Source organism: Chlorocebus sabaeus, chromosome 27 (assembly GCF_047675955.1).
Source record: "Chlorocebus sabaeus isolate Y175 chromosome 27, mChlSab1.0.hap1, whole genome shotgun sequence".
Classification (NCBI taxonomy): domain Eukaryota; kingdom Metazoa; phylum Chordata; class Mammalia; order Primates; family Cercopithecidae; genus Chlorocebus; species Chlorocebus sabaeus.
In genome coordinates this window covers 35,893,291-35,910,607 of record NC_132930.1, presented here as the reverse complement: position 1 = coordinate 35,910,607, position 17,317 = coordinate 35,893,291, and the positions used below count along the sequence as shown (strand labels likewise).

At 34.7% G+C, this 17,317-nt stretch overlaps 1 protein-coding gene across 10 annotated transcripts in view; it reads left to right on the top strand.

Annotated features, from left to right (window-relative positions):
* CPEB2 (cytoplasmic polyadenylation element binding protein 2) overlaps nucleotides 1-17,317 on the top strand; it is a 67,301-nt gene that overhangs the window by 22,274 nt on the left and 27,710 nt on the right. For 8 of the 10 annotated variants that reach the window (XM_008017874.3, XM_008017873.3, XM_008017871.3 and 5 more), the window contains one exon: nucleotides 8,908-8,958. The exons of the other annotated variants lie outside the window; for them this stretch is intronic. In XM_008017874.3, the coding sequence (XP_008016065.3) occupies nucleotides 8,908-8,958 (51 nt within the window). The remainder of the gene's footprint in view (nucleotides 1-8,907; nucleotides 8,959-17,317) is intronic. 10 annotated transcript variants of the gene reach the window in all.

Here is a 17,317-nt window from a genome sequence, read left to right as displayed (position 1 = left end):
CTCGTGGTTCTGCAATTTCATAATAATGAAATGTGTATCTTGGAGTGTGTGTGTGCATACATACCTTCCTTCCTACCTTCATTTTTTAATTTATTAAGCTGTACCTTCATTGGACCCTTTTAATTCAGAGGTTTGTATCTTCTGTTCTTGGAAATTTGGGATATTATTTCTTTGATAATTTCTTCCTTTTTTTTTTTTGAGATGGGAGTCTTGCACTGTTGTCCAGGCTGGAGGGCAATGGCGTGATACTGGCTCACTACAGCCTTCGCCTCCCGGGTTCAAGTGATTCTCCTGCCTCAGCCTCCTGAGTAGCTGGGATTACAGGTGCCCGCCACCATGCCTGGCTAATTTTTGTATTTTCAGTAGAGATGGGGTTTCACTATGTTGGCCAGGCTGGTCTCGAAATCCTGACTATGATCTGCCTGCCTCGGCCTCCCAAAGTGCTGGGATTACAGGCGTTAGCCACCGTGTCTGCCTCCCGTTTTGTCTCTGGTTTTGCGTTTGAAGAGCTTATGTTTATTTTTCAAATCTTCTATTGCGTTTTTTGTTTTAAAATTTTTTACTAATTTTTAAAACCTCCTTTAAAAAATTCTCAGAACTTTCCAATGACATCTTATTCTTGTTTGATCTTATTTCTCTGGAGGCTGTTATAGTGTTTGAAGATTATTTTCCTTATTTTCCCAGTTCCTTATATTGTCTGTGCTGCTTCTAAGTTCTTTTTTATTTGGTTGTGTTCTCTTTTTTTCTCATGTTGGAGGCTTCGTCCTTTACTGTCTATTCATATTTAAAAGTAAGACACAAAATGGGGATTGGAAGCTCAATGTATGTAGTTGAAATTATCAACTAGTAATGATTGTAGTAAGGCAGTCGGGGGAGCCCCTTACAATACATGCGTCCAGGTCTTTTCTTTTGTTCTGGGAAATGAACATGGATGTGGGTCTCCTAGTCTTCTGTTTGTGAGCTGTAGGCCTAGCTGCTAGCCTTAGATGAACCCAGGAGGGTTCTTTTAAAAACTAACAAGCAATCTTAAACCTTTCTGTTTTTAGTTGTACCCCACTTTTACACACGGTTGTAACCAGAGCTTCTGATTTCTAAACCTATCCAGGTGTGTACTACAGTAAATGAAGTGTTAACTTGATGGCATTCCCCATACATACACTGGCTTAGGTTTGTGTTTTCAGTGATTTCTGGTCTACAAAGTTAGTTACCATTCAACCATTCACATTTACAGTTCCCAGATATTTAATGATTTGGTTGTTTTATGATCCTGTTCCAATGTCTTTATCCTAATGGGGTTATGCCTCTTTAAAAATCTTTTTTTTTTTTTTTTTCCTGGAGACACCTCTTTAAAATATTTTTAACTGCCATGTTAGGGGTTTCAGAAAGCAACAGAGGTGAACACCTGTATTCAGTCCTTCATGTTCAGTTGGCAGTCTCTGTAATCTCTAGTCAACTTCTACCTCATCATAAAGACTCTTTGGCACCCCTATCAAGGGTAGATTACTTTTGTGTTAAAGATTTATAGAGAATCAAGTTTCTTTTTCATCAGAGCACCTTTCTTATTTTAGATTCAATCATTTGTTCTTGTTTTTTTGTTTGTTTTTTTGAGACGGAGTCTCACTCTGTCACCCAGGCTGGAGTGCAGTGGCACCATCTTAGCTCACTGCAACCTCCACCTCCCAGGTTCAAGTGATTCTCCTGCTCAGCCTCCCAAGTAACTGGGACTACAGGCACATGCCACCCCACCTGGCTAATTTTTTGTATTTTTGGTAGAGACGGAGTTTCACCATGTTAGCCAGGATGGTCTCGATCTCCTGACCTTGTGATTCACCCGCCTCAGTCTCCCAGAGTGCTTGGGATTTCAGGCCTGAGCCACCATGCCGGAACTGTTTTTTAATATATATCTTTCATGTAATCTTTCACATAAGACTGTCATGGGAGCAATGGCCACATGTGTTTTTGCTTTACCTTGAATCAGCATCTATCATAATGTCACACAAATAGGAGGGGCCCAGTAAATTATTGATTAAATGATTAAGCATTTTCTCATGATTCATACTCTTCAAAATATTGATTTAGAACTTTAAAGAATTACTGTATATTGTATCTATACATGTAAAATAGTTTGTATAACCATTCTTGAATAGTTGAACATTTAGGTTTTTCAAATTTTTAAATAAAATTGAATTAGCTTTTTTTGTGTTTATTTTCATAGCACAACTTCATATGCTTGTTTCTGAGGCTATAAACATATATTGCCAACTTAGGTTTGCTTTATACCAGTTCCACTGGCAATATTTTGTTACCCATTTGCTATTCCTACTGGTTATCAGCATTACTTTTGTTTAAAACTCTTAACAGTAAAAAGTTTTGCAACCATTAACTCAACTTGATTTTAGTATTAGTTGCATATATCTGAATTAATACCACTTTTATTATAATAGGTGTATGATAATACATTATCTTACTAAATAATTAATGACTTAAGTTTTGTCTTTCGTTATTGTTGTCTTTTGGGATTATCCTTTTCTTGAATCAAAACTTTTTGGTATTCTATGTTCTTTGGTGTTTCTTGGTAAGTTTTCTAGTATTAATTGGTTAAAAGTCTTAAAATATGATTAGGTCAAAAAATTTATGATAGGATTTTGATTTGAACGTGTTAACTAAATTAATTTCAGTTGAATCTAAAGTAGATTGGTGGCTTTTATCAGATGAGGTAAGGAATAATTCTGTTGCTCTCTTCGGATCTGGTACTTTGGATCTAAGGGTCTTTTCTACGTTTGTATGATCTTATTCTTAGGCTTTTGTGAGGCATGCATTGAAATTTGGGAGTGTGGTCAGGAATGACTGTCCTGCCCCTTGGATCTGAGCAGAGATTGGAGTTATTCAAGGTTGGTAATGACCACATTCTAAGTGGATTTTACCAGACTTCAAATGAACCTTTTTTTCCTAATTGGATTTGGAAGTAAAGGTAAATGTAGATTATGAAAACAATATTGGAAGAGTCTGTCAGATGAGTGGGGGCAATGCTTTATTTAAAGCACTTAATTAAGAAGTATTAGATGTCTTCTATTAAGGGTATGTGTGTATTTTGTGTTTAATATACATATGTAGTATATAACATACCATACATGTCATTTATTGAGCAGTTGATACAGCTAAGCATTATTCTTGAGGACTCTACATATATGTATTAACTCATTTAATTTGCATGACTAAGAGGTAGATATTTACCCTTATTTTACAGTTGGATGACTGTGGCTTATTCTTAATAATTGTCTGCATTTCAACTGCTAGTAAGTGGTGGAACTTGGTAGCTCCTGAATTTGTGCTTTTAACCACTGCACCATACTGTCTTCCTTTTGATCTGTTGTTAATTCTAACCTAAACTCTGTATGATTCTAATGTGATTTAAATGTTTATTTTTCTTTTAAAAACAGTTGGTAGAGCACATGGCATTGTTCTTTAGCTATGTTCTCATCACTGAAGAGTGAGTTAGTATCATCAACTGAATATTAGAGCTTTGGAGTTCATTTCTTCTATTAACTTATTAAAGAAAAACTAGTTTAGAGAAGGGGAAAATTTATCTTGGCAAAGAGCAACAAGCAGGACTTTTGCAGTATCTCTCCCCACAACTTCCAATATGTAAGAGATTTAGAAATAAGCTGAAAAAAAAGTCTTGTTCTATGATTTTTTTTTTTTTTCCTTTTCTTAGAGAATATCCTCCCTATGCCACACATACAAACACATATTAAGGTATTTGTGTTTTTGATTCAGTCTGTAGTTTACATAGTAGAATGAAATATTTCTTTTATCCATTCAACAAAATTTGAGAGTCTACTATATGCTAGACTTTGTTTTATATGCGAAAGAATAAGAGAGACTAAGTTACTGCCTTCATGGATCTTCTGTTTTAAAGAAGTATAGAGACAGAAAATGTTAGATAATAATCAGTACTATGCAGAAAAAATACACTATCAAGGGGATAGAGAAAGAAGCTGCTATTTTAGACAGGATAGTCTGTCATACTATCTCTTAAAGGCTTGAATGAAGTAAGGGGTGCAAGGTTTGGTTGATCTGAGCAAATGTATTTCAAGCAGGAAAAAAAGGAAGTAGGAAGATCCTGGAAAGGGATTACCTGGCATGTTTGAGGAACAACAAAGAGCTCAGTGTAGCAAAAATGGTAAAGAATCAGGGACCAGATATTTGTTTCAAATGTAATCTGGTAATTTGTCTAAACAAGTGATAAGTTTTATACAGTTGTCATATTTCTTAGTATTTTTAGTTGCTCAGATAATACATTTAAAGTGGCTAACATGAAGTAGGGCCTTTTTGTAGAGTTGTCACTTGGTAACCATTGGAGCTGGTTCCAGGACCACCCGGGGATACCAAGATCGGCAATGCTCAAGTCCCTTATGTAAAATGATGTAGTATTTGCATGTAACATATGCACATCTTGTTGTATACTTTAAATCATCTCTAGATTACTTACAATACGTAAAACAGTGCCTAGACATCACATTTTTGTGGATTCAATGTCATATCATACTTGGTGCACATCAGATTCAAGTTTTGCTTTCTGGAACATTTTGGAATTTTTTTTTTCCTGAGTATTTTTGATCAGGAATTGTATTTTCTTTCTTTTCTTTTCTTTTCTTTTTTTATTTTTTTGAGATGGAGTTTCATTCTTGTTGCCCAGGCTGGAGTGCAATGGCGCGATCTCAGCTCACTGCAACCTCCACCTCCCAGGTTCAAGTGATTCTCCTGCCTCAACCTCCCAAGTAGCTGGGATTACAGGCATGCACCACCATGCCCAGCTAATTTTTTTGTATTTTTAGTAGAGATGGGGTTTCTCCATGTTAGGCTGGTCTCAAACTCCTGACCTCGTAATCCGCCCGCCTCAGCCTCCCAAAGTGCTGGGATTACAGGCATGAGCCACTGCGCCCGGCTAGTAGGAATTGTATTTTCAATATAATTTCTTGGTTGAATCCCATGAATGCAGAAGCCGCAGACACAGAGGGTCGACTATATATTATATACAAATTACTATTTAAAACCATAATAGATGAATAAGACAATTTTTAAGATACGATAGATCCTCTAGTTATTCACTGACACCTAAAAATATATATATTTTTTAAATTACTTATTTTAAATTACATAGTATCTTAATGTGAAAGGAACAGTGCTAAGAGCTCGTGTATACTCATTATTTATAGATATATTAAGCCATTATGAAATGATCATATTTTCACAATAATAAGCAATTACCTGGTTACCTAAAATTTAATTTGCTCAAATTTATTACTAGAGGACTTAGTAAGCTTAGGTTTGTTAAGGACAACAGAAAACTCCTAAGTGGCTTGAATAAGATAGAAGTTTGTTTCCCTTACCAGAAACGTTAACACTCAGAAACATTAACACTCCTAGAGTAGTTTGGTGATTTTCATGGATTGAAGCTCGTTTTTATCTCATTCTTCTATTATCCTGAGAACACAGTTTCTGCCTCATGGTTTAATACAGCTTCTTCACTTTAGCTATCACATCAGCATTTCAGCAACCAAGAAAGAGGAAAGGAAGGTCTTCCCTTTTAAGGATACAGTACTTCCCAGAAAGTGCACATACCACTTTCACTTTATATCCCATTGGCCAGATCTTACTTTCAGGGGTACACTTATCTACAAGAAGACTGGGCTACATATGTAGCTTTTTGGTTTTTTGTTTTTCATTCTGGGAAGCTCTGTATCTGTCTAACTTTGATGACTCTATTAGGAACAGTATACACCTATCAGTCCCTGCACCACAGGTCTTTTAAACAATAAGGAGAAATTAGTTTTATAGTAATATGGGTTTTTCCTATTTTTTCTGTATTAAAGCTTAAATTATCAAATATACTATAGAATATTCTGTGAATTTTTTAAGAGATAAAATTGTCCTACAACCAACCATATATACTTTTATATACCTTTATGTTATCAATATAAAGTAATTATTAAGATAGTGATTAAGAGTATGGAGCCAAACTGCTTAGGTTCAGGTTCTGCCAGTGGTATAACCTTGGGCAACTTACCTATTTAACTTTTTGTGACATAGTGTCGTCATCTTAAAATGGGAAGATAATAATACCTAAGTCATAGGATTGTTGTTAGGATTAAGTAACTGGTTGTAAAGAACATAGAAAAGCTCCTGGCTCAGAGTATAGCCTCAAATGCTGTTAGTTCTTACTATCAATTGGCAGGTTCTTAGTGAAAGTACTTTTAATAATACCCTAAGTAAAACATAACTTTAAAAGTTAACCTATGAAGATGCATTAATGTTTCCACTGTGGTGGAGAAAGGGTGGTTGGGTATCTTTAAAATGAGTCTAAATTTGCTTATTTCATTTGGAGTACTTTATTACTTATATTGAGAGATTTTCTTAGGTAGAGAGCTGTAGTGTTTAGAATATGTATACATATGTATATGTTGTATACATATGTATACAATGTATACAGTATATGTTACTTTGCAAATAGTTGTTTTTTAAACTTTCCACAAAATGTGTGCCTTTTAAAAGTCTATTCAGAGCCGTAATAGCAAAAGATTATTAGCAGTGAAAATATTTTTTCTTAACCTATATCTTGAGATAAATAAATGAACAGGAACCTATTACAGTTGAGAACCTATTAAAGTTGTAGCTGGTACTACAAGCATGAGCCACCATGCCCAGCCTCTAAGTGGGTTTGACGGTTTAAAGTTGAGGATCTTTCAAGGTGGAACTAGGCTTCATGTTAAGGCTTTGTGTAATTTACTTTTCCAGGAAGTCTTGCCTTAATCCCTGGGCCTGATTACTATATACTCTGTTGTGTTTTTTTATATAGCATTCTGTATGTAACTCTTTTAGCACCTAGCATATTTTATTGAAATTGTATATTTGTGTCTATCTCCCCTACCACATCATAAGATTATGTCCCACTCATGTTTACATCATCTACATCCTACACACTGTCAGTATCGTAGATTTAATTAACTTATTATGCTGAACCGTGAAACAGGTTGCCACTTTGTAAGAGTTTTTTGTTTTTTTTTTTTAATCTTAAGTCAGAAATTACAGTAATTTATTCAAGGCCTTAAATTGTTCTCCAAATTTGGCCATCTGCAGCAAGATGTTTAGAAATAGGCATATTTCCAAAATAAGCTATAATACTTCAAAGTAATGTTCCGTGTTACTGAAGTGCAGTTTAGGCAAGCTGTACTTCCTGGCTCTTTATTGTGTACCTCCCATATGTGTGCTTCTATTTCTCCATACCAAGGTATCACAACAAGAAATTTACTGGTATGTTTTAGAGTATGACAACTTTATTTAAGAGGTCATTTAGTTAACTCATGTCATGCTGTGTGAAATGCAGGAGTAAATAAGAGATGGTAGATAATCCTTTTGATAACACTTATTTTGCCTAACTGTGTTGAGTCTGAAATCAAAATGTCCCACAGTTAACTTAGAGCTCAGGTGAAGTGTGTGTGTGTGTGTGTGTATGTGTATGTACAGGTAACATATTTGTATATCTATAATATATATTTATATATTTTAATGTCAAAATTGGATTTTTTTACCACTTACTCTTGCATTAGAAGATGATCAAACTCTTTAATTTCATAACTAAAAAGTCAGCCAACAATCTCCATCTTATATGTGGGCCTGTAGAGTGTAGAGGACTTGCTGAGGTGATAAAGGTAGATGTGGTTAATCTGTAGAGGACTTGCTGAGGTGATAAAGGTAGATGCAGTTAATCTGTACTCCTTACTCATGTGCTAGCTAGCATATTGTTTTGTTTTTAAAGGGACTGTGCTGAAAAGTACTAAAATGCAATCCCAGACATTTAATTTTTAGATATTTTTCAAATGGGCTTTAAATTTATTATTATTATTATTATTATTATTATTATTATTATTATTATTCATTTGTCAGAGACAGGGTCTTGTCCTGTTGCTCAGGCTGGAGTGCATTGGCACAAAATAGCTCATTATAGGCTCAAACTCCTGGGCTCAAGTGATCTTCCTTTCTCCACCTCCCAGCTAGCTGGGACTACAAGCATGAGCCACTGTGCCCAGTCTCTAAATGGGTTTTAATGTGCTATTCTAATAGTCCCATTAGAGATTCAGGCATTTGAGAAAAATCCTGTATTTTATAATAGACTAAAAATAATGGTCATCCTAGCTATTGGCATTTATCAAACAAGTGTTATGATGTAAAAATGCTGGATAAACCACAGAATGTTTCATGCATACCTTTTTTCTTCTCCACAGCAGTTCATAATACTGTTGTCCCTTCTGCATTTAGTAAATAAAAAACTTTTGAATGAAGAATGACTCAGAGGAAATACTATGCTACTATGCTCATCAGCTTTAGTATTTTTATTTTTTATTTTTTTTATATATTTTTAATCATTTATAAACTTTGAAGAAGTTTTCAGTATTTGTAATATAAGATGTTTTCATTAAACTTATTTATTTAAATATGACTTTATAAAGCCACATTGGCAAGTTGAGATGAATTTTTCTGCTTATTTTTTATTTTAACATTTTAATTGTTTTTGATTTAGGAATATGAACTTCTCTCAAGTTTTATTTTTGACAAGAGATCTATAGATAAAATTACAAACAACTTTGAAAAAATTTTAAAAATTCACATTTGATATTAAACTTGCAAGATTAGGATATGATACGTATATTGTTTTTACATTTCCAAAAATAAATAAGCTTTATTCTATTGGCATTGCTCCCAAATCACATTGTAATCTTATGAAAAATACTGTGCTCAGTAATTTTCTCTTTACACCACCTTTGTTTGTTGTTGTTTTTTGTTTTTTCTTTTTGCTTTTCAAATAACTCCATAATCTTCAAACTCACCTTTCCTGTCTTTTTAAAGGTCGATTGAGCTATCCACATCCAGGAACTGACAATCTATTGATGTTAAATGGTAAGTTTTATAAAAACATTTTATGTTTCCAATTGGTTTATGTAAAGATGATTTAATACATGTATCTCTGAACCTCTCCATACACACAGTTTAATCATTCTATGAGTATAAAAATAAAGTTACTACTATTCCTATACAAAAGGCAGAATTAGGAATCTGAGTGTGTTCTGACTGGTAAAGCCGTCATTTGTAACAGTATGACTAATTCAGTGATCACAGACTTGGAGGCAGTCCTGGTTTGAATATTGCCTTTCCAGTTTCAGATATGACCTTGGACAGATTACTATTACCTTGGTTTCCCCATCTGTGTAATGAGAATATAGTCTCAAGGTTTATTGTGAGATTTAAATGAGATGTTTGCAAAGTGCGTAGAACTTGTTACTTAGTGTAGCACTTGTGTTTGTGGTTAAATAAGGAATATACTGGTGACTATAAATATTGTGATCACACTAAACTTATTCAAACTAGAAAACTTACATAGTGAAGTTCACCAAAGTAAGGAAAATAATAAATTTTCGTTAAAATTAGTTTTCTTTCTGTTAGACAAACATTAACATATTCAGAGTCTCAGTACTTAGGACATCCGTGATTGTGGGAGTAGAGGTGGAGGATTAAAATATCCTTCACAGGAGTATTTTTAAGTCAGAGGGTGGGTGTGGAGAGGGAAATAGGAAGGGGAAAGAATAGAAATAGTATTAATATTTACTTTAAAAAACAATATCATTAAAATGGCTTGGCTCTTGTATTTCAACTAAAGCTTTGCTGAAATAACATGGCAATGAAGTTGAGGAACAAAGATTGAAAATAAGATACATGTAAAGCTAGACCATGTGAACTAGTATTAAGACAGAAGGAGGGAAATAAAGTCTAGGCCACATAGGAGATGGTCAGAGTAAGTAGGATTTTCAGTGAGAAAAATGAAGAAGCCGAGCATTAGATGAGGTGATTGATTTAATCATTCAGCATTTCACTGTTGAGTTGTCTAGCACATGCCAGCCTAGTCTAAGCATTGGGTTATCTAATTAGTGAGAATCCTACAGGGTGGTTGTGGTCAGAATTGCCAGGGTACTACTGGGGCCGTACTGAGTCACGTGGAAGCAAAGAACTTAGTATTCACAGTGTATCTGCAACTTACATTATTAGTTATACTAAACATTATTAAACTAATTGATGATTTTGTCAGTTGCGAAAAGCCCTTATAAATAATCTAGATGTTAGGTTGAAAAGTGTTTCATCACACAGCAGAAAGAAGAGTATTCAGGCCAGAGTGGCATCTTGTGGACAAATCTGCTTTGTATATTATGTGAATAGTCTTAGTAGTCTGTCATTTGGGGCGACAATGCATACTCAGTACAGGAAGCTAGCCTGGAAACTCTGAACTTTTTCTGGCAAGGTACTAGCAGGGAGAAAAAGATAATTAAACTAGGACATGAAAATGTGTTTACATCAGGAAAAGAAACAATTTGATCCAAAGAGAATTTTTTTTTAACTTTTTTCGAATCATTGGTTGAGAGTAAAGCAAGATAATTGGGAATATTTGTGGGTTAAAGAAGTCGCAACATAATTGGGAATATTTGTGGGTTAAAGAAGTCTTGAATATTAGGGATTTAAATAGTTTTAGTAAACACCAAGGTTATTGAAGAGAGAACTAGGCAAAGAAATGTACTAATAGGTAAGGGGATATTTTTCTTGAACTATTTTTTAACTATGTGTAATTCAGTTATATTCTTAGCATATGGTCTCCCTGGGAAATGTGAGAATTAAGTGATATTAGTACTCCTGTACTAAGTATTTATTAAATGTTATTGACGGATTAAAGAAATTGTTGTTTCTCATAGTACATAGACCGACTTTTTGAATTATGAAAGTTTCTCTTTAAGTATATCACGTTTAACTCACTTTTAGGCATTTGGTTAAGTAAGTTGAATTAACTGACAGAGCTAATATTGTTAATTTTTAAAATCAATGTTTAATAATAAATTTTGCATCAGTCTTTTTATAGTGGTGTAATAGTAGGTAGCTCATAGTGGTTGCTAACATAGATTCTGGAGCCAGATTATCTAAGTTTAAACCCAGGTTGGCTTTTTCTATCTGTGTAACCTTGAACAGCTTACCTAACTTCACTTTGACTCAGTTTGTTTATGTCTAAAACAGAGATTAGCATACTGCCTGACTCAGGGGGACTGTTGTGAGAAGTGAGTGAATTCCTTCATGTAAAGTATTTAGAGCAGCTTCTGAAAGTAAATGTTAGCTAAGTAGTGGGTGATGGTGAACAGTGATAAAAATTTATTTGAAAGAGTAAAAATCATGTCGTATAAATACATGAAGTTGGGTATGTCTGTGTTGGAAAATATAAACTTAAGAGAAAACATAACTGGTATTTTAAACTATTTGAGGTATATTACAAGTAGCTAGCAAAGATGGCCCATTTTGTGTTCTTGCAGAAAGCCAAACTAGAACTATTTGTTAGAAACTATCTTGGGACAAAGTTTAGGTAAAATAACCCCCCAAAAAGGTAAAATAACTCTCTGAGGCATTGTTTCCTAAAGTGTGATGCTGTTGCTCCTTGGAATACCCAAGATGACTTTTGATGTACACAGATACCCACTAAAATAAATGCATGATTGTTGCAATTAAAAAACATTCCTTAGAAAATGCAGAACTGACAGAAAGCTGACAGTGATGCTAGGCTTCAGTTTCTTTAATAAAACATACTATTACAATTGTTAGGGCCAATATGGCAAATATATCTGTAAACATATCTGTAAAGATTTTATGATTCTACCTTAATAGTTAATCAGCAGTTATGGTTCATCTTTTAAATATTCCTTTAAGTGAGAAATAAAGAGAAAATGGGATAAAAGCCAGGAAGTTGATCAAACTCAGTAAAACTATGAAGTGTCTCTGGCAAATCCTTAACTCTAAGCGTCTGTTAACTCAGATATATAGTTTTTTTAAAAAGAGGTGTAATACAATAAATACCTGTATATCTCATGAGGCTGTAGAGATATTTTTAATTTAAACAACAAAAAGAAAACCATATAAATATAACTACAAGCAGTCTCCTTCTGAACAGACCATATTCCCCAAATTAAGTTGAATTGACTGCTGGAGACTGTCACTACTGAAGAATTCAAATATGTTGAAGAGTCCATATTTAGCATCCAGAAGCACTTTAGGGAAGTCACGTTATATAGAATTGTGTAGATTGTCTTGAAACCAAAGGTGAAGTACTTCTGAAGTTAGAATGAAAGTATGTATGTTTATATTTCTAAATGTATAAATCCTAAACACTTTTTATTATAAGTAGTTTAAAAAAAAAACCCCTGTAAAGAGCAATACAAAATGATGTATCATTCAGTATTTGTATTAATATTTGAATTATATTTTCTTTACCCTTTTCTCAAGGAAAATAGCTTACATTTTTGTTAGTACATAACGTTTTTCAAAAGAGAAACAAATAGAGCAGAAGTATTGGTGGCCAGGACGGGGAGTGGGAATGGTATTATCAAGCTAGTTAGAAATGTAAATCTGCTGTGATAACCCAAGTACAGCTATGTATGTGATAAAGAGCTTACAGTACTTTCTGAGAGGAAAAAAGTTATGTGTATCATTTAAGAAAATTAAGTCAGTAATTGTATTTCTGAAGGCAGACGCTTTAACTGTATCTATTCAGTCATAAAAATAGAAAAGTGGAAGATCAGATGGCTGTAGATGTGTGGTATTATTTCTGAGGACTCTGTTCTGTTCCATTGGTCTATATCTCTGTTTTGGTACCAGTACCATGCTGTTTTGGTTACTGTAGCCTTGTAGTATAGTTTGAAGTCAGGTAGCGTGACGCCTCCAGCTTTGTTCTTTTGACTTAGGATTGTCTTGGAGATGCGGGCTCTTTTTTGGTTCCATATGAACTTTAAAGCAGTTTTTTCCAATTCTTTGACAAACCTGAGAGAAACAAGAAATGGGGAAAGGATTCCCTATTTAATAAATGGTGCTGGGAAAATTGGCTAGCTATAAGTAGAAAGCTGAAACTGGATCCTTTCCTTACTCCTTATACGAAAATTAATTCAAGATGGATTAGAGACTTAAATGTTAGACCTAATACCATAAAAATCCTAGAGGAAAACCTAGGTAGTACCATTCAGGACATAGGCGTGGGCAAAGACTTCATGTCTAAAACACCAAAAGCAACAGCAGCAAAAGCCAAAATTGACAAATGGGATCTCATCAAACTAAAGAGCTTCTGCACAGCAAAAGAAACTACCATCAGAGTGAACAGGCAACCTACAGAATGGGAGAAAATTTTTGCAATCTACTCATCTGACAAAGGGCTAATATCTAGAACCTACAAAGAACTCAAACAAATTTACAAGAAAAAAACAAACCCCATCAAAAAGTGGGCAAAGGATATGAACAGACATTTCTCAAAAGAAGACATTCATACAGCCAACAGACACATGAAAAAATGCTTGTCATCACTGGCCATCAGAGAAATGCAAATCAAAACCACAATGAGATACCATCTCACACCAGTTAGAATGGCGATCATTCAAAAGTCAGGAAACAACAGGTGCTGGAGAGGATGTGGAGAAATAGGAACACTTTTACACTGTTGGTGGGATTGTAAACTAGTTCAACCATTATGGAAAACAGTATGGCGATTCCTCAAGGATCTAGAACTAGATGTACCATATGACCCAGCCATCCCATTACTGGGTATATACCCAAAGGATTATAAATTATGCTGCTATAAAGACACATGCACACGTATGTTTATTGCAGCACTATTCACAATAGCAAAGACTTGGAATCAACCCAAATGTCCATCAGTGACAGATTGGGTTAAGAAAATGTGGCACATATACACCATGGAATACTATGCAGCCATAAAAAAGGATGAGTTTGTGTCCTTTGTAGGGACATGGATGCAGCTGGAAACCATCATTCTTAGCAAACTATCACAAGAACAGAAAACCAAACACCGCATGTTCTCACTCATAGGCGGGAACTGAACAATGAGATCACTTGGACTCGGGAAGGGGAACATCACACACCGGGGCCTATCATGGGAGGGGGGTAGGGGGGAGGGATTGCACTGGGAGTTATACCTGATGTAAATGATGAGTTCATGGGTGCAGCACACCAACATGGCACAAGTATACATATGTAACAAACCTGCATGTTATGCACATGTACCCTACAACTTAAAGTATAATAATAATAAATAAATTTTAAAAAAAAATAAAAATAAAAATAAAAATAAAAAATAGGAAAGTGGGGTAGCCATCAGTTCTTTTTTTTTATGCTGGTGGAATGAGTGGAGGAGATAAGCTTTTTGGGGGGTCTTGAAAAGGACTATGATTTAGGGGCCAGGTGCGGTGGCTCATGCCTGTAATCCCAGCACTTCAGGAGGCTGAGGCGGGCAGATCACAAGGTCAGGAGATCAAGACCATCCTGGCTAACACGGTGAAACCCCGTCTCTACTAAAAATACAAAAAAATTAGCTGGACGTGGTGGCGGGCACGTGTAGTCCCAGCTACTCAGGAGGCTGAGGCAGGAGAATGGCGTGAACCTGGGAGGCGGAGCTTGCAGTGAGCCGAGATTGGCCACTGCACTCCAGCCTGGGCGACAAAGCAAGACTCCGTCTCAAAAAAAAAAAAAAAAAGGACTATGATTTAGAAGCATAGTTCTCTCCTTAGTTTTGGCTTTTTCAAGTTGAAAAACCTAAAAATGTCATTAGGTTCCTCATCAAGAGAACTTTAGCCTGTATTTCCAGCTGATTTAATGTGTTTGCCTATCCCTTCCTCTAGCTGCAGTAATTCAGTTACAAACTGTAGCCGAGAGCCAATACATATATGACCCTACAGTTTCTAGTCAGAATATTAGAATCATCCTGTTTTTATTTTTTGTAGCTATGGATTAGAACCTTAATAAGACGATTTGGAAACCAGAACCAAAATTGTGAAGTCGCTTGTCTTCAGGCTTTTCTCAAAGCCTTCTTATTTTTAAATAAATAAGGACACACATGTGTCAGTAATACATGTTTAACCTACCTGTGCATATAAACGTGAACAGGTATGTTAAATAGCCAGCTCCTGTTATTTTTGTAACACTTCATAAGTGTTCTTCATTTTTATATAAGTTTTTCCTTTTAAAAATCATATTCTCAATGAGTTTGAAGGACATATTGTTTTAAAAAGTCTTTTTAAAAACATAAGTCACTTAGTTTTTTTCTTAATAGGTAGGTGTTTCTCATAATTCTGATTCAGAGTTATAATGGAATATACTCCAGAAATTCACATAGAAATATTGGTAGGAAAGTGAATACACACACCATTGTTTAGTGTGCAGATTAGTTATTTCCATAACAGGGAATAGGAAATATTTCACATGGTTTAGCTTCATCTGTAGTCAGTTCTATTTTTGGTAATGTAGATACTTGGAATCTGAGAGTTGTCCAAAAAATAAGTAGAATAGCTCTTTACAGGATTCTAAAATTCCTCAGGTATGAGATAGTTGGAGAAATTTTCTAAATGATTATGTTCAAGCCAAGGAATGAAAACTTAAGATGCTATGAAATTTATGCATATTTTTACCATTTTAGTGTTGAGTAGCCTCAGCTAAGAACATAAACTGGCTATGATACCATTAAATTTCTCAGTAGGTCAAGAATTAAGTGTGACATTAAGACTTCATAATTCATCATTTGACTTTAAACTTGATGAAAATATTTTTATTTGCTTTGTAAATCTTCAGCTTTCTACACCTATGAATGAAATTCTCCAAAACAAATTCATACTGGATTAATACCATTAGGCTATGCCCAGGGATAAGCAGGAAACCCAACTGACTCATCCTGTGAAGTGGTTTGGGGACTGTTGACCATTTCTAGGCTTAATACAACTATTCACTCTTCTGTAGTCTATTTTTTCTTTCTTTTGTGTGTGTGTGTGTGTGTGTGTGTGAGAGACAGAGTCTCTTTCTGTCTCCCAGACTGGACTGCAATGGCATTATCTCAGCTGCCTGCAACTTCTGCCTCCCGGGTTCAAGCAACTCTCCTGCCTAAGCCTCCCAAGTAGCTACAACTACAAGTGCCCGCCACCATGCCTGGCTAATTTTTGTGTTTTTAGTAGAGACAGGGTTTCACCATATTGGTCAGAGTGGTCTCCAACTCCTAGACTCAGGTGATCCACCCACCTCAGCTTCCCAAACTGCTGAGATTACAGGCGTGATCACCCGTGTGCAGCCCTATAGTCTATTCTTGATCACTCTATTATAATTTCTTGTATCAGTCTGATTTTTCACAGTTGATCTCCCATCAGTTAGAGTTTTTTAAAAACTTTTATGTTTAGAAGACCTAGACAACAAAATATTAAGTGCTGCTTTCACCCCTATCTCAGGAGAGGAGGAATAATATATAGGTCAGGTAAGCTATGAAATAGATCTGCCGGACTTTGAGGTAATTGGAGCTCAAGGATAGGTTAAGTGTGCAACAGATTATATAGCTAAAGACACTAGAATGGCAGAGATGCACATGAAGTTATTTTATATAAAAGGGTCTAATATAAGCCTTATATTTATTGACTTATTTCTTAGAATTTAAATGACCAAGAGTTGACAAGGTTGTTTTTCCCACTTTTTATTAGAGGAACTAGTGTGTTATAGACACACTTCCTTGTAGTAAAGCATTAGTATAAAAGAGAATGTATTTCATAATGTGAAATGTTTTCTTTTGATCTTTAAGTTTTATATTTTTAGGTAGACGTTTCTGACAACTTTCAGCACATATTTTTACTTGAGATTTATTCAATACTGAATTTTTTGCAGGCCTAAGAAAATCTGTGAATATGAAATAAGATCTTAATTTTAACAGTCTTTTTTTGTTTGTTTGTTTACTGCCTTGACTTCATATTTTAATTTCAGGGTAAAAATACTCATTGTGTATTCAAATTTGTGGGGAGGAGTTCCTTTAAAACAATTTGTGGATTTTATCAAACTGGTAGTTTCTTATGAAAAAGAAATTACAGTCTTTTTGTTTTTCCATAGGAATTATGTCACTGCAAGTAACATAGATAGAAATGCCTATCTACTTTTATGGTATTTAACATATGTACTATTCTATGATGATGATAGTAGTAATTTGTATCTGAATCCCTCTTACCCCATAGGTAGACATAAAAACAATTAGTTAGCTAGCTGTTATACCGTATATTAAAATGATGGAAAGCATTATTAGCTATAGTAATTTCTCTAAACAAGTTTAAACGTTGATTTCTTAAATCCTGTCTAATCTGTACAGGCTTCAGAGTGTCAGTTTAATAGTAGTATATCTTCTCAGTCATCTGTTCTTCTAGCACTACTT